General features: G+C 52.0%; 1 protein-coding gene across 1 annotated transcript in view; it reads right to left on the bottom strand.

The window, feature by feature from the left end:
- Window positions 1-204: 204 nt before the first annotated feature.
- The window catches only part of ATP6V0D1 (ATPase H+ transporting V0 subunit d1), a 40,928-nt gene continuing 18,360 nt past the window's right edge, over window positions 205-22,772 (bottom strand). Inside the window, exons 3-8 of the mRNA XM_071757144.1 lie at window positions 11,538-11,716; window positions 7,114-7,193; window positions 3,626-3,703; window positions 2,833-3,009; window positions 2,028-2,105; window positions 205-1,523 (exon numbers count right to left, since the gene is read on the bottom strand). Coding sequence (XP_071613245.1) covers window positions 1,362-1,523; window positions 2,028-2,105; window positions 2,833-3,009; window positions 3,626-3,703; window positions 7,114-7,193; window positions 11,538-11,716 — 754 coding nt within the window. The 3' untranslated portion in view covers window positions 205-1,361. The remainder of the gene's footprint in view (window positions 1,524-2,027; window positions 2,106-2,832; window positions 3,010-3,625; window positions 3,704-7,113; window positions 7,194-11,537; window positions 11,717-22,772) is intronic.

Raw genomic sequence — 22,772 nt, 5'->3', positions numbered from 1 at the left:
GCAGGAGCAAGGGCCATTCCAGCACCCATGCACCCACCAGCACCCACAGACCAGGCACCACACACTGCAGGGGCTGCAGCAGCTACCCAGGCACTTAAGAGGTGGCACAACCTCCTTGCCTGGGGTGGAAACAAGTGTTTCCAGGCTCCAGCACCACAAACATCTGATTCTCTGGCTAAGGGACACCCAAGGAAGGTGGGGGAGTCCAGTGCAGCAGGCAGATATTTATTGGAGAGAGGAGGCAATCACAGGATAACAAACACTGCAGAGGTGACCACAGCACAAGTTGGGATGGAGCCACTTTCCATCCTCCCTTCCTCCCTCCCAGCAGCAGCACTGAGCATGGATTCTCCCAGGCAGGATTCTCACTGTCACCTTGAGAGCAAGTGGGAGGTGGCCTGGACACAGCTCAGCAAGAAGCCAGGCTGCCACCCCACCCCATGCCCCTAACCACAGGCAGGCAGGGCCTGGACAGGGTGTGGGACATTTCTGCCACCAGCTGCCCCCCTCAGCACTCACCAGAGTGACTGAGTAGGGCAGGGCAAGGCTCACCCTGCCCAAGGACCAGCTGTGCCTGGACAGCCCTGGGCAGGGGGAGGTGGCTGTGCCAGCCTAGGGGGGTGCAGGGGGTCCAGCAATGTCCTCAGAGCCTAAAGGAGCCCCAAGTGGTGCAGGGTTGTGACAATCAGCTCCAAGCTGTGGGTCCTCAGGGGAGGAAGGAGCTCAAGCAGCTTAGGGAGCCCTTTCAGGCTGTGGGGCAGGAGAAAGAGCACAGGACAGGAGTGCAAACAGTGCTGGAGGGGAGAGGAGCTCTGCTCCACAGGGTCCATCCCAGTCCTGCCTGGGCCTGCTTGGTCCTTCCCAGGTCAGGGTGAGTTACAGGGGGATGCAGGGATTGCACAGCAGCATGAGCTACACTACAAATCACACTCAAACTACATCTCAGAGGAAGAAGTGACTGGGAGGAGGTGTACAGAGGACTGGCAGAGGACCTCTTGGCAGGCCTGACGTGTCCCTCTGCAGCAGCAGCAGCAGGAGGAACCCCCCAGCTGGTGTTTGCTCTACGAGCATTAAGCACATACAGCAATTATTACAGGAACACAGGGACTATGAGATACACAACTGCTCCACAGGGCCCAGCCTGGGCCACTGGTCCCTCCAAAACCCTCCCAGCACACACAACTCAAGCTTCAGCTTGTGAATAATTTAACCAGGGATTGGAGAGTCTCCTCATCTGAGCCAGTTCCACAGATGAGACATCCCTGGAGTCGGGGCAAGGGATAAAAGGGATAACTCAGGGAGTTAAATGGGGTTCCCTCCAGACTCCAGGGGTGGGAGGCTCTGGGAGGAGCAGGAGGGAGTTAGAAGATGGGAATGTAGTTGTCAATCTTGGTCCTGTGCCTCTGGGCAATGCACTCTGCAATCCACACGATGTTGCGGCACTCCTGCTCCTTCAGCTTCACAAAGGCATAGAAGACACCAAAGTGGAACTGGTTGAGGAAAGCCAACTTGTTCAGCTTCACCTAGAGAAAGAAGGAACCAGAGGAGGAGATCTCAGTCTTTCAGCTCAGGTGGGAGGAGCTGGGCAAGGAGAAGCTCGGGAAGCTCCATGACTTTCCCAGCAGGCTGGAGGGCTCAGCACCAACCACTGCCCTGCTCTGCACCCCTGCAGCACATGGCTCAGGGCAGGCTCTGGAATAGGAAGGGAGGAACTATTTATCCCCTGATGTGTTATGGAAATCCTGCTTTCCCACATAATTAAGCTCTGGTTTTGCTATCAATGGACCAGATCAAATACCCACCTGCAGCCCCAAACTTGCCTCCCACACTGTTCTTGTCTCTCTGGGCAAGAAGAGGGACTGAGCTCCATGCTGGGCCCCTGTTTCCTCACTGGAGCAGAGGGAAAAATCCTGTTCCTCTCCCCAGTCCCTGCCCACAGCATTGCTGGCAGGGCAGCAGATGAGCTTGGGCTGTGCTGAGCTTTGCAGCTGGCACCAAGCAGGACAAGTGTCTCAGGGCTCACTCACCTCATGCTCAAAGAATCTGTCTTCAAGGGTCTTGTCCCCTGGGTTACTGCCAGCCCCCTCAAACAGCAGCTTGTACTCCTGCCAGAAGACATCACAAGAGGATTTACCCAAACCCCACAGCATCTCTAGGCCCTGTACATCACCCCAGTCACCAGGTCAGGTCAGCAGAGGACACAAGCCAAGAGTCTGCCCTGAGCAGACATGAGCAGGGCCAGGGGGATGCTGCCCAGGCTGCACTGCACAGCCCCAGAAAAGCAGAGAAAGTCTTGATGTCATCTGCAAGCTTCTCCAGCCAAAGATCCTTCCTCCTACACTCTGGAGGGTTTGGGCCAGGCCCCTGAGCTCACAAACAGTGTCACACGCCTGGGTCACTTCACCCAGGGGACACTGAGCTCACCCCCAGCCATGCACAAGAGCAGCTCAAGGAACCCAGATATACCCAAGTGTGTCCATCTCCCAGGTCCATCTCCCCTGATCTCAGTGACCCACGAGAGCAGGAGATGGGACACACCACATCTCATTGAAGGCAGGTTCCTCTCCTAACCCAAGCCTGTCACTGCTGCCCCCCCAGTACCTCAAGAGCTTGGTGGTGGGACAGGGTGCACAGGGGGTGCCTGGGCTCCCTGTCACCACTGCAGTGACAGGGCCAACAGCATCCCCAGCTCCAGCAAACCAACCCCACTTTGGCCAAGCAGAGCACAAGGCCAAAAGCAGCAGCAGCAGAAAACGGGGTCCCCCCCAAGCCCAGTTCCTCCCCCAATCCCCGAGAAGCTCTCTGAAGTCCCCACAGCCCCAAAGCACTCACAGGGTAGTAGTCAGCAACATTTTTGACTTGCTCGTAGTCATCTGCCCTGGCCAGCTGAGCCAGGCCCTCAGGGTAGAGCTTGCCACAGTGTGGGAACAGCTTTGCCCGGTCCTCCTTGGACAGCTCGGTGCCAAATGAGTTAATGGTGATAATGAAGGCCCTGCGGTCAGCTTCAAACTGCAGGAGAAGAGGGGGTCACCCGGGGCTGCCAGAGGTCAGCAGATACCCACCCTGCTCTGCAGAGAGCCACAGAGGAGGGCAGCAGCACCCAGGTGTGCTCTACAGCCACCCAGGACGTGCTACACGGCTGGGCTCCCAGTTTGCCCAGTAGCTGATGCCTGGGGAGCGGCCAGGGAAGGAAATCCCCAGCCCAGGCACAAGCCAAACCCCTGAGCAAAAGTCTGCTCAGGTCACAGAAGTCTCTCTCACCTCCTGCTCCCAAGCCCTGCACATTCCACAGCTGGCCTTGGCCTGCTCTGCTGGTTCTCCTGCTTGTTGTCCAGGTGAGAGGATGAAGATGTTGCCACGAAGGCAACATGGCAGGTGTCTGCACCTGGCCAGAGCAGGAACCAAACCTGTCCAAAGTCCTGTCCCTGCAGGCAGGGTCTCTCCAGGTCTCCCAGTGAGCAGGTGGAGTGTGCATGGGGATGCTGAAGAGCAGGAGTATGCATGGTGGATGTGTGCAAGGAGTGTGTGTAGGAGTGTGCAAGATGGAGTGTGCATGGGGATGCTGGCAGGCCAGCTGGGCCAGATCACCAAATATCATGGCAGCTACAGGGGTCTCCAGACCTACCTCCAAGATGGGGCACATGGCATCTGCTGTGGTACCTCCCAGAACCTTGCAGAACTTGTAGAAGGACTCCAGGTAAGACTGGAAGAGAGAGGGCAGATAAGGGCTGTTCCACACAGCTCCATCTACTGCCCCACGGGGCCGCTCAGGAGGGGACAGAGAGCAAGCAGGGATGCTCCCAGACACTTTACAACAGCACAGGCACTCTCACCTCCCAGGTGAAGGTCAGTGTGGAAGGTCAGTGTCTCCAGGAGCTGGAGACATGAGGGGTTGTGGGTTGGTTTGCTCAAGCAATTGCAGGAGGAAGGTTAAAGCCTGTTTTCTCCTTTGAGCTGCCTAACTCCAAAGCAGTCACTCAATCCTCACGTGGTTTCCTGACCCTGCTCTGGCCCCACAGACTTGCCAAGCCACACAACTCTAGCTGCAAGACCCATGCTCAGAAAGCACCAGTGGGAAGAGATGAGGCAGGACATCTGTGAAGGGAACTGACCACCTTCTGTCCTGCTCTCTCCACGCTGCAGCCACTTGGTCTCCATCCCAACTGGAGCACCGTGGAAAACACATCGGGATGGGCACAGCCACACTGAGTCCAGGAAACACAATCCTTTGTGGAGATGTACTGTAATCCAGCTGGAAGATGACTGCATCTCCCAGGAGGAACCCATGAAGGCAGCTGAAAGTGCTGTTTAGCAAAAATTTTCTCAGAAGAAGCCATCATGTGGTAAAAGATCTCCCTGGACAAAGAGCTGCAAGCAGAATCGTTTAAAAAGGGATGGGATGAAATCAGGCTGAGAAATCCCAAATCTCTGCTTTGTCACAAGAACTCCAGGACTGAACACGGACCAGGAATGCACATGTTGGACACCTTCAGGCTCTGCACTTGGAAAGCACCTGGATTACAGTGTTCTGTCAATATTTGTTACCACACAGTGCAAGAGGACACTGTTGGGTGACACTGAAGAACGTTGTCACCAGCCCTTAAGTGCTGGAGAGCAGAGAGCATCACCCTGCAGAGCTACCACAGGAACAAGGACAAGAGAGAAGGGGACCTGAGCAAAAGGGTCACCCACTTCCTCTGCCCTTCTCAGAGTTCACACAGAAAGGTCAGAAACTTAAGGCTTTCAAAGCAAAAATAGGTGAACTTAAAACATCCAGCACTGAACCCAGTGTCACAGACAGCATGGAAACACAGCCTGCAAGCCAGCTGTGCTGCAGGACCTCCCCTGTGTGACACCACTTCACACACACTCTCTTTTGGAAAAAACTGCAGTCTCCTGGCATTTAACAATGCTCAACAGAGTTGGATTTCCATGAACCCCCTCATTCACCCTCCTGCCAAGCCCCTTTGCCTGTTGCCTCCAGCCCCAGGATGATCTGGAGCCTCTGCATCCACCTTGGCTTTCCCAGCACCACAGCTCTGATTCACTCCTCTTCCAGGTGAGGAATCCCAACTGGTGCTGTAGTTCCCCACCCAGAAGTCACTGTACCCAAACCTTTACTCCTTGGCAACTTCTCTCCTTCTGCTGTTCACACGTAGGGATGAGAGAGGAGAGGAATGGGACAGTGTTCAGGATGAACACAGTAGGGATCTGTGCAGCAGCACAGCAATATTTGCAGGTTTTTTTCTACTGCTAGAAACAGATTTCCTTGCCCCTTGCAGAGAGACATTTGCTGAGGTCAATTGTAACCCAAGATTTCATTTAGCAGTAGAAAGGAACAAGGAGACCTTCACTGCACAAGCAGAGCTGGCTTCACCTCCTTGCCTCTCCCATACATCACTCCACATCTGTCCATATTGATTTGCCTGCTCTATTTTATTGCCCTCTCACAAAGCTCCTTCACCTGGCTCCTACAAGAAGGTCACCAGCAAAGGCCAAAAGTTATCAGCTTCACTTCAGCACACCCCTGAAAAATGTGGAAAAAAAGGGAGAAAGCAATGCCTGTTCAAACCTTCTGCCTACACACTCACAGATTCCTTCCAGAAGCTTCCAGCAGGTCCTGGGGGCTGCCCTTCCCCTTCCCATGTCAGCTCCTCTGGGATGCAGGCATCCACCCCAAGCACCCTCTGGCTCTGTTCCTCAGAGCAGATTTCAGCCCTGATTTCATTTCCCTCATGTTGCCTGTGGAACCCATTTGCATTGCATTATACATTTTCCAGTCCTTGGGGAAAGAGGTGGCTTCAAGAGAAAGCCTCAGGAGCACTCACCTCCTGTGTCACTCTGATTTGTGCCTGACAGAACCCCTGTGCTCCCCAGGGGCTGCTCTTTGGCAAGAACCAGTCCCAGCACAGGCTGAGGACAGCAGGCAGCTCACACTTCAGTTCAGGGGTAGGAAGAGGAAAATGCAAACAAGTCTCAGGCCTCAAAAAGGAGATGGGAAAGGACGTGGCAGCTGGGACCCAAGGGGACACCTCCAGCTCCCAACCTGTTCACTCTGCACTTGCTCTCCTCCCTGCCTCAGCTCCCCAGAGGGCTGTGCCTGGCAGGATGAAGGTATTTCTGTGCACAGGTTACAGCCAGAGGGGGAAGGCAGCTGGGCATGACTGCTGACACACACAGCTCCTTCTCCCCTCCCTTTCCCTCCTTCCCTTCATGCCTGATGTGTTGTTCTCTGCCTCTCCAAGGCCACGGCTTCCTTGGGAAGCAGAGGTCACAGTGACTGCAGGCTGGCTGCCACCAGCCAGAACAAGGCTGGCAGATACAATCTGCATCCCACCCTTCATCCAGAGAGTCAAGATGGAGAGATAGCCACAGCCTGCACACAAACACCTGCCTGGATATTGCCAGCTCAAACCAGACAGGGCTTGCAGAGCAGACAGCAGCTCCAGTGCAGGCTCAGGACAAGGAGACCATTAGCCCCTCTCTCCCTGGGCATGCAGGATTCCTTGGTTCCTTGACCCTGGCTGCACCCTCCACAATGTTCTCCCAAAAGCATCTGACCACAGCCACTGGAGACCTGAGCAGGCTGCTGGAGGCTGTGCTGAAAGAGCTCAAGACAGAGGGCCAAGCCCGTGGGAGCCCTTCAGCCAAGTTAAGATCAAACCACTTCATCCCTCTGAATGCAGGCAGCTCTGCAGCAGAACTCCTGTGGTTAAGGAGCAGCCTCCTGCCTGGAGGAGGAGGAGGAAATTTTTTCAAAGGCAGGACCTCTAAAAAAACTCTCTTGCATGTGACAGCCTGATGGCTCCAAACCCAAGTCACTCTGGTGCCATGACTCTGCAAAGCTGGGTGATGGGATGTCACACCCCTCCGAGATCACTGCCTTTACTTTCCAGCAGATGCAACTACCTCTTGGTCACATTCTCTCTATTACAGCTCCAGGGAAGAAAACAAATTTATTTTTAAGTCTTCTCTCAGAGGAAAAATACCTTCTCTGCTTTGGTTGAGCAAAGCCAGCCAAAACTGCAGCTCCTGACCCAAGAGAGAGCTGCTGCCATGCTGGTAATCAACAGGGAAATGACCATCTCCTTCCCCTCCCAGGGACTCACTTACCTTATAGAGTGTGTTTCGAATGATTTCAATGTTCATTTCATCCAGGTCCTGTTCAGATATGCAGTCTTGGAAGAAAGCAGCTGAAAGAGAGCCACAGGCAGAGTTACCATTGCCCTAACCATATCTGGCACTTTTCAAGAGTCCTCAACAATACCATGCAGAAGTACATCCTGTGCTGAGCTGGTCCCTCCCTGGTCTGGCCCTTATCTCCACCAGCCACCAAATTGCCATGACTCAAAACCTCAGGCTCCACCATGGCTCCCCAGGCCACAATCATTCTGGGGGCTCTCACACCAGCCTATTCTCAGCTCTGGCCCCCAGCATCACTGACAGAACACCCTGCATTTAAAAACGAGCCAACCCCAAACTGTTCCCAGATGCAGGCACTCAGAGGTGTTGAGACAGCTTCCAAATTGCCTGCTACAACACAGCAGAGCAGTGCTTCAGCCTCTGCACAGCTGAGGAAGCTGAAGAGGAGCCAGCAGTGTGCCCAGGTGGCCAAGAAGGCCAATGGCATCCTGGGCTGGCTCAGGAAGAGCGTGGCCAGCAGGTCCAGGGAAGGGATTCTGCCCCTGTGCTCAGCCCTGGGGAGGCCACAGCTTGAGTCCTGTGTCCAGTTCTGGGCCCCTCAGCTCAGGAAGGAGCTTGAGGTGCTGGAGCAGGTCCAGAGAAGAGCAAGGAGGCTGGGAAGGGATCCAGCACAAGTCCTGTGAGGAAGGGCTGAGGGAGCTGGGGGTGTTGAGGCTGGAGAAGAGGAGGCTCAGGGGAGACCTCATCACTCTCTCCAACTCCCTGAAAGGAGGTTGGAGCCAGGGGGGGGTTGGGCTCTTTTCCCAGGCAACTCTCAGCAAGACAAGAGGGCACAAGAGGTCTCAAGTTGTGCCAGGGGAGGTTTAGGTTGGACATTAGAAAGAATTTCTTGATGGAGAGGGTGATCAGCCATTGGAATGGGCTGCCCAGGGAAGGGGTGGATTCTCCATCCCTGGAGATATTTCAAAAGAGCCTGGATGTGGCACTCAGTGCCATGGGCTGGGAACCACGGGGGGAGTGGATCAAGGGTTGGACTTGGTGAGCTCTGAGGTCCCTTCCAACCCAGCCAGTTCTATGATTCTATGATTTAAGCTGGCACTGAGCTGCTCCCTCCTCCTGCAGCACCTTAGGTGGACTAAGGAGTCACAGGGATGCCACAGCTCCTACAGCCTGAGGTGTTTCCCCTGGTCAGATCTACCAGTCCCATTTTCCACTTCTTTTGAGGCCTTTTACTTCTCCAGCTGGAGGTAAGCAAGAGGAGGGAAGGTGAACTGGTGCCTTCTGGTAGGATGTTCAGCCTTAGGTACAGAGCACCTCCAAGTTTGAGAAGCTGTTGCCACCAACATACCACAGATTTCAGACCTGACACAGGGTACTGGAAGCTGCAGATAAAGATGAGCCTTGTCCCTCTGGAGTCCCACAAGGCTGTTGTACCACTCCTTTGCTAGCAGGAGCACAACAAAACCCCACTGACAGGGTTTTATGACTTCTTCAACTCTCACTCAGCAGCCAATTTCACTGAATTTGCTACAAAGAGAAATATCATCTTCCTCAGCTTGTGCAGTCCAGCTGTGGGTCAAGGACACACTGCACTCATGCTGAGAGCTGATGGGTGCTCTGCTGGCTGACAGACCAGGTACACTGCAGGCTCCAGCTCTGGTGTGTCCTGCTGCTACAGCACCAGCACTTGGGCATCTGCTGGGTCTAGAAAGTTCTGGACATGCACTGACTCCCCTCTTCCCTCCCCAAGATTTTTTTTCCAACAGCAGGACACCAATGCCACGTAGCTGGAGCAGCACAGCTCCCTGTGGCTGGCACAGATGAAACCAGAGTGTGCCAGGACTGGTTTTCACTGCAGGACTTGCTGGCCAGTCTGGCCAGCAGCAGTGGCTACTTCACAGTAGCAAAGGAATGAGAACAGAAGCTATTTCAGTCCTTGGCCCTCCAGTGTCCCAAATTAGGCTAAGGGCCAGTCTTATTTTGCCCTGCTAACCTAGGAGAGCCATTTGGGGTTAAGGCATTCCCACCAAGCCACACAGCCACTCAAGGAGATGGAGCCCTGTGGTCCCTGGAAGCAGAGCAAGTTCAACAACTGGAGCCTGCGTGCTGCTTGTTTAGGCAACACAGCTTCTGCCCATGTCCTCCTGCTGAAGAAATGCCACAGGAGATGGGACACAGCCTCCAGGGCACAGCCAAGGCAAAAGGGTGAAGGGCTCAGGCTGGGCAGGGCAGGAGCAGGCAAAGCTCCCCCGTGGCCAAGTGCAGGAAGGGGCAAAGCCCCTCAGCTGCAGCTCTGCTCTCCACTCCAGTGGGGCCTTCCCACTCCACACACAGCTCAACTTCTTAGGGTCTCTGAGAACCACTGGCTTTGAAATCCTTGGTTCCATCTTCTTCCCAAAACAGGAAGGTTCCTGCCCACTCGTGAGAAGGATTTTCTTCCCACACATCATCCCTCCAAAGTGGGCTCAGCTCAGCTGCAGGCAGAGCCTTGGTTCTCCTGCTGCTGCATCTCCCCACCTTGCAACCTCATCTCCTGAGAGATGTTTTCCCTCCTTTGCTTGGCTCTAGCTGGCAAATCACTTTTCCATGACAACTGCTTGACTTCACTTGCCCCCATTACTACAGAGAGAATTTGCAAAAGCCTTTTCAGTTCCAAACCCAACTATTTCTATCAAAGACAACATGATGACTTAGAAGTGTTTTGCTGTTCTAGCAACCCCAAAAGTATGATTAATCACTGACTCAGGCATACCTCACCACTTTTTTGCCCACAGATGCTAACCTAGAAAGTCTCTTGTGACTACCTCTCCTACAACAAGACTTGGAGCTCTTCTCCAGAGCCACTTCCTACAGCTTTTACCTTTAAAGAACTTATTGTTGAGTTTAGTGTCACCACAGAAAGTGAGGGATTGGAAGGGACTTCAAAAGATTGAGTCCAACCCCCCCCTGGCAGAGCAGGGTCACCTCCAGCAGTCACACAGACACCTCCAGGGGGGCTTTGAGACTCCACAACCCCCCTGGGCAGCCTGGGCCAGGGCTCCCTCACCCTCACCCTGGAAAAGTTTTTCCTTATATTTCTGTGGAAGCTCCTGTGCTCCAGTTTGTCCCCACTGCCCCTTGTCCTGTCACTGGACATCCCTGAGCAGAGCCTGGCCCCATCCTCCTGGCACTCACCCTTTCCATATTTATAAACATCACTGAGCTCACCCCTCAGTCTCCTCCTCTCCAAGCTGCAGAGCCCCAGCTCCCTCAGCCTTTCCTCCCCAGGAGATGTTCCACTCCCTTCAGCACCTGGGGGGCTCTGTGCTGGGCTCTCTCCACCAGTTCCCTCTCCTTCTGGAACTGAGGGGCCCAGAACTGGGCACAACATTCCAGATGTGGCCTCACCAGGGCAGAGAAGAAGGGGAGGAGGTCTTGCTGACTGTCAGCACAACCTCCTGCTCAAGGCTTGCAGCCCTGAGACATTAGATCTTAATGCAGCATCCTGCTCCACATGGAGCTTAAAAAGACTTTTGGAAATTTTTAAAGAATTTGTTTTCCTTTTTGCTGTTGCTGGTTGGGGTTTTTTGGTATGTAAAGAGTTTTCCTTATCTAGAGCTCATTTTATCAGTCTCAGAACAAGACTGGGTATATGCAAGATCTCTACAGTTATCTACAAAAGTTGCCCAATGGTCCAATTAAAAGTGCTGGAAATTCAGTGACTTTTTCCAACAGAGGACCAGGTAGCTCTTCCTTAAGGTGACCCATGGTAATTACTAGAGAGATCTCACTGTGTAAAACCTCTCAAATTTCCTCCTTCCTCCCTAATTTCAGGTGAGGGTTCCCAAAAGAGAACATATCCAGCTGACAGGATAGAGCTACACCTGCACTTCCATGACAGTTCAAGGCATGGCTCACACAGACCAAACTTCTCCTTGAGCTGGCTTGGGCATTTGTTGAAGCACACAGCAAAATATTTGGGCCTCCAGAGGAAAAAATTGGCATAGGAGAGGCAGAAACCTGCACTCAAGCCCAGCCATCCCAGGCAGCATGGCCACATCTGCACTCTCTTCCATAAAATCAAACCCTAGCAAATACTGCAAAATATGCTTCTGAAGGATAAGTTTTAATTTATCAGAGATATACAGAACTCAGATTAGAAATGACCAAATAAATTTTATAGCTGTCATGATGTGATTTCTTTAAATGCTCAGCTCTTAACTTCTTGGGTCACCTTCTCTTGAATCAACTGCTTCAAACAAGTTATCTCCTGGAGTTTCATTCTACCTTTAGGAATTTCTTGAAGAAGTTCAGGACTATTACCTAAAGAACATCTTTTTATCAATAAACTCTCACAGAAAGAGACACCTGAGCTCCACAGAGAGCTGAGAGGAGCTTTGAAAGGCTCTGCTCACCCAGGGGAGTGTCCACCAGGATCGCGTTGTAGAGCTCGGCGGGCGTCTGCGCGATGTTCACGGCTTCCATCTGCTCAAAGCTTCCCAGAGGATGGCACTTGGGCACCAGTTCCGAGATGGAACGCTGGTGCAGGGTCCCAGTGATGAGCAGAATGACATTGTCAATCATGTAGCTGTACCTGGAGAGATGCAAGATGAAGCCTGTCACCGTCCAAGGAACGGCAAACCCGGCACCGCACGGGTCCCCGGGGGCACTTCCAGAATGAGCTTCCCACAAAAAAACCAGGAAGGAGCCTCCTTGATGGCTCCTTATTGGGGCAGCCTAGGAAAAGGGAGTCGAGCTCAGTCCCAGGCTGTACCTGGGACACCATCTCAGCATCTCCCACTGAAAAGTATCAGCCTGGAAGGGTCTTCTGGAGACTTCTGGTCCAGAGTCTGGCTTTGGGCATGGCTGTATGGCTGATTCCAGCTGCTCCCACTGGAATTATTTGCAAGGATGTGTATCCCACTACCTCCCCAGGGCCCTGCTCCAGTACCTGACCACACTGGCAAAGTCTTTTCCTAACAGCTCCTCAGAATTTCCCTCATGGACATTTGTCTGTTGCCTCTCACCTGACCCCAAGCACCACCAAGAGGAGGCTGGTTCCAGCTCCCCAGCACCCTCCCACAGGAGAGCTGGGAACACTTCTCCTTCCAGCATTCCCACTGCTCTTCCTGCACCACCAGGGAGCAGGTGTGACAGGCTGAGTGGCAGGAGAGCTGCACATCTCTTGGGCTCTTTTCCCAGGCAACTCTCAGCAAGACAAGAGGGCACAAGAGGTCTCAAGTTGTGCCAGGGGAGGTTTAGGTTGGACATTAGAAAGAATTTCTTGCTGGAGAGGGTGCTCAGGCATTGGAATGGGCTGCCCAGGGAAGGGGTGGATTCTCCATCCCTGGAGATATTTCAAAAGAGCCTGGATGTGGCACTCAGTGCCATGGGCTGGGAACCACGGGGGGAGTGGATCAAGGGTTGGACTTGAGGAGCTCTGAGGTCCCTTCCAACCCAGCCAATTCCATGATTCTATGATTCTATCTCCTGACTGCAGCTCAGCTTCCCTGCCAGCACCACTGCTCCATCCCACCCCCACCACAGGCTGGGGAGAAAGGGGCACATTGCCCACTCCCTTCCAGAAAACAACAGGGCTGGCAGTCTTGGCACAACCTTCATTCACACCCTCACCAAAAAGCACATCAGCCTTTTCAGCCAGCAGAAGCTACAGGCTTTTTCACATCAGGCCATACACCCGTGTCCCTCACCAAGCTCTCCACTTACATCCTACAGGATGAGCAGATTCAGTCTTTGGCACATCCAGTATGGAACCACTTAACTCCAAGCTCCACCAACACAAGCCCTTTGGGACCTTTTCTCCAGGATGTCCATGCTTTTCTTGCACTAAGAAAGCCCAGGATTTGGCACAGGGTGATGCCTCCACCAGTACCAAGCAGAGGGGAAAGATCACCTCACCTCCCAGTTCTCCCCTTCCAGTCAAAGACTGGAGACACAGTTGGCCTGATGACTGGGAATAAAAGAAAGGCTGGTGAAGTTCTCCCAGTAGATGGTCCAAGACCCTCTCCAGAGAGGAAAAATGTCTGCAGCAAGAACAGCAGCAGTGCTCTGAGCACCTTCACCACCACCTGAGCCACAAGCCAACCAAGGTGAGGATGGGAAAAAACATTAAGCAAGGTTTTGTTGCAGCCAGCAGAAGCTGCCTGTGCCAGTGGCCCTCAGCAGCAGAGCTGCTGGAAGAGCAGGTATTTGGGATTTTACACTCCCTGGCTCTCACTGCTAGAGCTCTGACTCTAAAAAGGTGGATGATGGAAAAAGACCTGAAGAAGCTCCTTGGCAGGAACTGCTCCAAAACACAGGAGCTCAGCCCTGAACTAGAAGAGAAGAAGCTGCATGCATCTGGAGTCAGAGCTGTGTGGAGGCTCAGGCTTCCTGTGTGTGCTTGGGCACTGAAGAAAGAGAACCTCAGGCAGAACACCAGGGCTGGGGCAAGGACAGGGACAGGGAGAGTGATGGATTTGTCAGACAGGCACTGGGAGGCTGCTGGCCTTCTCATTTCTGAGCTGAGGAGGAGGAGATAGCACAGCCCTGCTGCCCTCTGCACCACATCAAAGGCAGGCAGGCAGAGCCAGTTCAAGGCAGATTCCAGCAGTTTTTATGAAAAGGGCTTCCTGCCTCCCAACCATGCTCAAAGGGCACGAAGAAACCCCACTCCTTAGATCCTCAGAGAGGTGCTGCCCACACTTTCCTGCAGGGCTGGGTAATGCACATCCTGGCCACCCCATTTCTCCAGGGAACCTTTCTGTGTTTGCAACCACCTTCCCAGAGACCTTCAGCCTAGAACCCACAGCCACCAGCACAAGCCTCGTGCCTCAGGAAACCTCCCTGTGCCCTTTCATCCACAAGATCATTATCCTCCCCCTTCTGGTTGTGCAACTCTCACCATGGAGATGATTGCAATCTCCAGGACAGTAAGAAGGTTTTTGGGAGGAGTGAGGGGAGCCCCTTGAAAGGAAGCAGCTGCCCCCTGATGCAGATAAATCCCCCTCCACATGCTGAGCCAGACCAAGGATATGGACCAGGGATGTAAATTCTGCCCTTGTACCCAGAACTGGTGAGGCTGGGTCCAGTTCTGGACCCATAACTCTCATCACTCTCTCCAGGTGCCTGCAGGGAGGCTGCAGTCAGGTGGGGGTCAGGCTCCTCTCCTGGAGCTGCCCCAGGGGAGGTTTGGGTTGGATCTCAGGAAACATTTCCTGATGGAGAGGGTGATCAGGAACTGGGATGGACTGCCCAGGGCAGTGGTGGGGTCACCATCCCTGGAGGTGTTTCAGGAGGTAGGTGACAGGTTGGACTTGATGATCTCAGAGGGCTTTTCCAGCCTCAATAATTCTGTGATTCTGTTAATTCCCAGCTCCCCCATTTGCCCTCCAAAATGTAAGTTTGCTCAGTGCAACACAGCAGCTTCCAGGAGACACCACAGGCAGGATTCCTCCCACCAAACCAGACCAAAGCCATTTCTGCAGCTCAGGCTACACAGAAAGAACACCAGGAACCTGATCACTGCTGCACCTCCCGTGCTGTGTGCTGGGCCCCTCATTACAAGAAGGAAATTGAGGGAGTTCAGAGAAGGGACCCAAGCTGGGAAAGGGTCTGAAGACCCCTCTCCTGTGAGGAGAGGCTGATAACATTGGGAGTGTTGAGTTTGGAGAGAAGAAGGCTGAGGAGAGACCTTATTTATTGCTCTCTACCTGAAAGGAGGTTGTAGGGAGGTGGGTGTTGGGCTCCTCTCTGAAATAAATAATGATAGGAGCAGAGGAAATGGCCTGAAGTTGCCCCAAGGGAGGTTTAGACCAGATACTGGGGAGAACTTCTTTACTGGGAGGGTACTCAGGCACAGGACCAGGTTGCCCAGGGAGGTGGTGGAGTCACCATCCCTGGAAGTTTTTAAAAACCATGCAGATGAGGCACTTCAGGACATGTTCCAGTGAGCTTAGCTATATATATATATAATTTTTTTTTTTTTGTGCGGGGAGGTTGTGTTAATGGTTGGAGGCCATAAAAGTCCTTAAAGACCTTAAAGGTCTTTCCCAACCATGCCAATCCTGTGACTGCACTCCACACAAGCTCCCAGCTTACCCTGGTTGTTGTTCTCTGCAAGATTATTTGCAGCTTGCAAGGAGCCTGGCCAAAGTCAACCATCCAAGAGGAACTGAGGGAAAGTGCCTGAAGGCCTTTCTGTTCTCAGGGCTTCAAAGCAGCTTAGCTCCTGGACTCACACTGATCTCACCCCCATGCACACCCAAACCCAGCTCAGCATCAAAAGCCACAGCCAGGTCTGGGCTCTTCCTGGTGAGAAGCTCCTTTTTTCCAGACTGATGGTCCCAAGAAGGACAACCCAGCTGGCATCCTCTGCCAGAGGGCAAAACATGGCTCTCCCCATTTCATTTATCCCCCTTCACTTGCTTGTTTCCTCATCCTTCAGGGGAGCCTGGGGAAAGGCACAGTCTATAAATCAAATGCCAAGGTATCCAAGGACACCCAGGACCACTTTTTGAAGGAGTGCTTTACCTCCTGAGACAACTTAAACCTTCCTGTCTGAGAAGAACTCATGGCTGCAGGAGGAGGAGTTACCCTGCATGAGTCAGAGGGGAAATTTCTCATTCAAATTTCCACTGCCAACAGCATTTCAGCCTTTTACAACAACAACAGAGCTGCAGGAGGACAAATGTCTTTCCCCTGCCTGCCAAGGCACCACTTCCCAATCCCTCCTGATAGATCCCACTGGGTTCCAGTGAGCCCAGACCATGCTCATTCACATCCAGTCCCTGCTTCATCCCAGCAAGAACACTCAACAGGGAAGTCTCCTGGTGCCAGGGCAGCTGGAAAAGCCTCTTCTCACCTGTGGAAGAGACAACTCTCCCTTTTCTGTGCCAGGTCCCACCAAAACCACCTCTGCCTCCATTACCACTCATTGCAGAGGTCCTGGCTGGGTTGGCATTTCCTCCCAGGCCCAAAGAATTAAGATGGTGGCAACAGCTTTCCTAGCAACTCCCAACTACTTCATTAATTAAGGAGCTTTTCTCACCACCCTCCCCATCTCCTGTTAGGCTCTCACCAGCTTCCAATGTTTCAGATTTCAAGGTTCATGGATGCTCCAAGAGCATTTTACCCTTCACTAGCTCTCAGTGCAGCTGAAAGGTTAGAGGACCAGACCATGGGAGACATGAGGAAACAGGACTAATTGGTCATGAAGTCTTCCTGCAACCCCTGCTTGACATGGAAAAGCAGTTAGGATGTAGGATGAGGTGGTGGGAGACTGGAGACAGGTAGAAGGACCAAGAAGCTCCTTGGTGAGGCCAATCCTTGGGATCTGCACTGCCTCCTTGGGAACACTCAGTAGGAGTTCAGAGGAGAAAGCATTTTATGGTGGCTCTCAGTGACACAGGCTGGCAGGGCTGTCATTAAGTGATAAAATGGTGCCTGACCTCAAGCCCCCAACCTTGCCTCCATATTTTCCACTCTTGCTCTCTGCCCACATGAGGAGATGGACACAGAGGGGCTGTGATGTTCAGTCAGGGTTTGAGGTGCAGTGATGCTCTGCCTCAACTCTTCCTGTCAGCCACCCAGCTGAGATGTGGTATATTCCAGAAATTCACCTTCACAGAAATGTGATTTTAGGTGGTACTGAGAAGCATCACACAAGAGCAGAATTTCTTATTAAAGAACAGGAAAGAGTCAGCAAGCAGAGAAATATCACCCACATCAGAGCAGAGAAGTTGGCTGACAGCTTCCTGAAGTCTGAGACAACCAAAACCAGGATCTTCTCCCCTCCAGAGACCTCCAGCCCAACACCATGGGCACTGGGACACACTTGTCTAACAAGCACAAAGCCAGGCTAGGACATGCCCAGAGAAGCCAAAAGTGTGTTTGTATGTGTGGAGAAAGACTCCATCCAGCAGCAGGTCAGAGAGCTCACTCTCTCTGCTGGTTTTGGGAGGTATTATCTCCCACCAGACTCCAGAGCAGCACAGCAGAGACCTCTTGGAGAGAAGAGAAGAGAGGCAAACCTCAGCATCCAACTTGTGAGACAGTCATCTGGGGAGAGCTGTCAAGCAGAGCTGAGGAAGAGGAAAGCACACATGCAAGAGCCATGTACAGCTGCTCTGACCCTGTATGTTTCCTCCTTTTGGGGTTACTAAACACAACCACTTATAAACAAGACATGCAAGAAAGATTGCAACAGCCTGCTGACTGTTGGGAAAGGTTTTTTAGCAGGGGAGCACATAAAATGCATGAAAGCTTGTGACATGGGGCATTTATAACTTGGCCTGAAGGCTAGAACCCTGCAAGGCAGTGACCCCAAGACAGTTAGGGCTTCTCCTTCCCCTGTTTTCTAATCTAATCTAATAAGAAAGACTCATTGTCCTACAGCAGATAGGGTGGTTTTTTATTGCTTTCTCCTCCAGGATACTAAAGAAACCATAAACAATACTGCAAGTGGTCACACAGCATGACTGATGAGGGAACACTGCATGAGCTGTGATGCTCAGGGAGCCTCTGGAAGCTCTGCAGCTCAAGAGATGCTCTGCAAGGGGTCAGGAGGACAGCCCTGGGTGACAAGAGCCATGGCAGAGACACAGCAGGGAGGAACTGGGCTGTGGCTCAGCTGCCAGGATGGGTGAAGGTATTGCATTGCTCAAGCAACTTTTAATTCTGTTCAAAACCAGCCCCAGATCTCAGTGCAGACTAAAGCCAGCAAGGCAAAAAGTCACTGTGGGATTGCACAGTTACTCAGACTGCTGTAGAAGCAGCAGTGTGTTTATTTTGGGATGAAAAAGGGAAATCACCAGGATCAAAGCAGTGCTGTAAACTCAGCAGGAATTCCAGAGATAGCTCCATCACCATCTAAAGCTCTTGTGACTATTGTCACTTTAGCATCTAGTGCTTCCCTCTTGCAGCTCATCCAGTCCCTGTGCTTGGGGGCTGGGGGGAAGCAACCTCAGGAAGGAGCTCTGGGGTGGTTGTACTGCTGCTTCTTTGGGTTTGGGCACTGCACCCAGACCCAGTGCCTGATCCCACTGGGTCTGAGACCTGAGCAAAGGTGCTGGTAGGCACAGCCACTTGTCACCCCTCTCTCTGGCTCTGAATGGAGGCAGTCAGGGGGGACAGCAACTCACAGGCTTCAAATAAAAATGAGACACAAAGAACAGCCAAGAGCTGAGATGCTGATATCTGGAGGATCATTACTAAATAATTATTAGTTATTATGTTTTAGGATCATTAGTGAATAACCAGTAGTTATTATGTAGTTTTAGGATCATTAGTAAATAACCACACAGCTGTCCTGAATGGGAAAGGAGAGGGATGCTGCACACCAGGAAGGCTTCAGTGTCTCAGAGTTGTTCAGGTCACAGACAGTGGATGAATTGGGTCAAATCCTTCACTGGATTTTTCAGCTCAGACTGACAGAATTCAGACCAGCAGCCTCTGGCCAAAAGCAGCAGTTGTGTCCCAGTCTGCAGCTGAAGCTCTGGCAGTCCAGGGAACAGCAAGAACAGACACAGCATGTGATGGTCTCCACTCAGTGTCCTCATCTCCTCCTGTCTTCACACACTGCCTTCCCTAGAGTCACACCAGGGAAAAAAAAAAAAAAAAGACAAAAAAAACAATAAACCCACACCTAAGTGGCAGGTTTGTGAACCTGCCAAAGAGAAATCTGAGAATTCCATGGTTGCCACCACAAACCAAGGGCACTCAGCCAATAAGTGGGTGCCCTGCTAAACTTAGATCAACAAAACTATTTCACAGCAGAGTTATAACTCCACAGCTCTACAGAGCCTGTGGCAGCCTCTCAAATCCAAGAATCCAGGAATGTTCTCAGCATCAATCTATATTTAGCTGCATCTCCACATGATTTTTACCATCTTCTAGTGAGTCTACATCTCTTGGGATACTGACCTCAGTTTTCCAGTGGTATCATCTGGTAACTAATAAGCAGTTGTACAGTGTTAGCTGTGCTAAAGGCTAACAAGAAAAAAAAGCTAGAAAAAGTGCTTTTCATTTGGAGGCTTTATGAATCTGACATCCTGTTCTAGATGTGTACAAACCCTTTGAAACATCAGGGGATATTTTGAACACCTCACAGAGCTTCTGGTTGTTGAAACCTGGAGCCTCCAAGATTCACCTCAGAGCCTGAGAAGCCCTGGGCTGGTGTGGAAGGCTGAGTCCTGGCACACTGGGCTGTGCTGAGCAGGCTTGAGCACTCATTACTTTTTAAATATTGACCAGAAACATCTAATCTTGCTGCTTTCACACAGATCAACTGCAAAAGCCAAAACTGCATCTACTGTTTTCTTACCTTCCTTGTATATAAAGCACCAAATAATCCCATAATCCAAGGGTATCACAGACTAAAGGCTGCACTGTCCAAACTCCCATTGCCCCCAGAATTGCCTGGAGCAGCCAAGGAAGCTGAATGAGTTTTATGGCCTAAACACCCCTGGCAGATTTTCAGTGATTGTGTGGTCTGGGCTTAGATAAGATCCAGAACGTGACTGTGCAGAGGGACCTGCTGCCAGGAGAAGACAAGAAAAAAAAATCACCATGACAAGAAAAAAATCACCTGACATGCAGGAAACCAAGATCTGCTTGGCCTCCAAACACTCCAGTACTTTGCAGCCTTTATGGAAAGCTCCACATAAGTATTTACAAGACTTCAAACTACCAGACAGAATATGGATCTGGGAAAGGGAACCAGGACCCAAGATGCCCTCAAGAAGTCTTCAGAAGCTGTGCCCTTGGCCTCCAGACCTTCTCTGACTGGAACTTGCCTCAGGTAAAAGGAAAAAGGTAAAAGGAAAATTAAGGCCTTCAAGGTCAAGCACCAGAAAAAGCCTTGAGAGAAGTTTCAACTGCCCCTGTGCTCAGCCCTAGGGAGGCCACAGCTTGAGTCCTGTGTCCAGTTCTGGGCCCCTCAGCTCAGGAAGGAGATTGAGGTGCTGGAGCAGGTCCAGAGAAGAGCAAGGAGGCTGGGAAGGGATCCAGCAGCAGAATTCCTGTGAGGAAGGGCTGAGGGAGCTGGGGGTGTTGAGGCTGGAGAAGAGGAGGCTCAGGGGAGACCTCATCACTCTCTTCAACTCCCTGAAAGGAGGTTGGAGCCAGGGGGGGGTTGGGCTCTTTTCCCAGGCAACTCTCAGCAAGACAAGAGGGCACAAGAGGTCTCAAGTTGTGCCAGGGGAGGTTTAGGTTGGACATTAGAAAGAATTTCTTTCTGGAGAGGGTGCTCAGCCATTGGAATGGGCTGCCCAGGGAAGGGGTGGATTCTCCATCCCTGGAGATATTTCAAAAGAGCCTGGATGTGGCACTCAGTGCCATGGGCTGGGAACCACGGGGGGAGTGGAGCAAGGGTTGGACTTGATGAGCTCTGAGGCCCCTTCCAACCCAGCCCATTCGGGGATTCTATGATTCAACCAAGGAGTGAAGCAGGTTGCACAGGGACAGAAGTGCTCAGTCAACATTCAACCCATGGAAAGCACTGCATGCAGGCTGTCCCCAGACAGAAATGGATCTGAGGAGCACTGATAACCTCCTAACATACCCCTTCACTCCCTGCTTTATGACTCCAACAATGTTCAGCCTGTAGAGGGAAAGAGAAGTCATGTGAGGGAAGCAGGAGGACTGCTCCCTCAGGCTGCAGAATCACCACTGTGAGTCAGCTCTAAACAAAGCCCAAGAAAGCTGAGTCCACACTCTGCCTCTGGATGAAACAGCATCACTTGGAGAGGGATGGTGTCAGGGGTGATGTGTTCCCACCTCCTCACCCACACCTTGCATGCTCAAGCACCTTGTCAGGGCTGCACAGCTTTGTGAAAGATGGATCTGCCTTAGGGAAACACAGAGCTGCAGCTGGAGCTCACACTCTGCTGTGTCTTCACTTCAAGCTGCAGCACACTGCTCGTGGCTGGGGTGGCTGCTGCGTGCCCTGCCAGGCATTCCCAAAGGAAGGAACAGCAATGGGATCAGGATCAGGCTCTCCCTGTTTAAATCCACTGGACAAATCAAGTGTTTTCTGGGCACCAGAGGTTTGGAAGGAAAAAAAAAAAAAAAAAGCATCCCCTCAGCAAAACACAGAGGGAAGTCAACCTTTCCCTCAGCAAAACACACAGAGGGAAATCCACCTTTCCCTCAGCAAAACACACAGGGAAATCCACCTTTCCCTCACCAAAACACACAGAGGGAAATCCACCTGTCCCTCAGCAAAACACACAGGGAAATCCACCTTTCCCTCACCAAAACACACAGAGGGAAATCCACCCTTCCCTCACCAAAACACACAGAGGGAAATCCACCTGTCCCTCACCAAAACACACAGAGGGAAATCCACCTGTCCCTCACCAAAACACACAGGGAAATCCACCTGTCCCTCAGCAAAATACAGAGGGAAATCCACCTGTCCCTCACCAAAACACACAGAGGGAAATCCACCTGTCCCTCACCTAAACACACAGAGGGAAATCCACCTTTCCCTCAGCAAAACACACAGGGAAATCCACCTGTCCCTCACCAAAACACACAGGGAAATCCACCTTTCCCTCACCAAAACACACAGGGAAATCCACCTGTCCCTCAGCAAAACACACAGGGAAATCCACCTGTCCCTCACCAAAACACACAGAGGGAAATCCACCTTTCCCTCAGCAAAACACACAGGGAAATCCACCTTTCCCTCACCAAAACACACAGAGGGAAATCCACCTGTCCCTCACCAAAACACACAGAGGGAAATCCACCTTTCCCTCAGCAAAACACACAGGGAAATCCACCTTTCCCTCACCAAAACACACAGAGGGAAATCCACCTTTCCCTCACCAAAACACACAGAGGGAAATCCACCTTTCCCTCACCAAAACACACAGAGGGAAATCCACCTTTCCCTCAGCAAAACACACAGGGAAATCCACCTTTCCCTCACCAAAACACACAGAGGGAAATCCACCTTTCCCTCACCAAAACACACAGAGGGAAATCCACCTTTCCCTCACCAAAACACACAGAGGAAAATCCACCTTTCCCTCAGCAAAACACACAGGAAAATCCACCTTTCCCTCAGCAAAACACACAGGAAAATCCACCTTTCCCTCAGCAAAACACACAGAGGGAAATCCACCTTTCCCTCACCAAAACACACAGAGGGAAATCCACCTTTCCCTCAGCAAAACACACAGAGGGAAATCCACCTGTCCCTCACCAAAACACAGAGGGAAATCCACCTTTCCCTCAGCAAAACACACAGAGGGAAATCCACCTTTCCCTCACCAAAACACACAGAGGGAAATCCATCTTTCCCTCACCAAAACACACAGAGGGAAATCCACCTTTCCCTCACCAAAACACACAGAGGGAAATCCACCTGTCCCTCAGCAAAACACACAGGGAAATCCACATTTCCCTCAGCAAAACACACAGAGGGAAATCCACCTTTCCCTCACCGAAACACACAGGGAAATCCACCTTTCCCTCAGCAAAACACACAGGGAAATCCACCTTTCCCTCACCGAAACACACAGGGAAATCCACCTTTCCCTCAGCAAAACACACAGGGAAATCCACCTTTCCCTCAGCAAAACACACAGGGAAATCCACCTTTCCCTCAGCAAAACACACAGGGAAATCCACCTTTCCCTCAC

This window comes from Heliangelus exortis, chromosome 13 (assembly GCF_036169615.1).
Source record: "Heliangelus exortis chromosome 13, bHelExo1.hap1, whole genome shotgun sequence".
In the NCBI taxonomy this organism is placed as follows: domain Eukaryota; kingdom Metazoa; phylum Chordata; class Aves; order Apodiformes; family Trochilidae; genus Heliangelus; species Heliangelus exortis.
The sequence above is the reverse complement of the archived record's forward strand: the minus strand, read 5'-3'. Positions and strand labels throughout refer to the sequence as shown.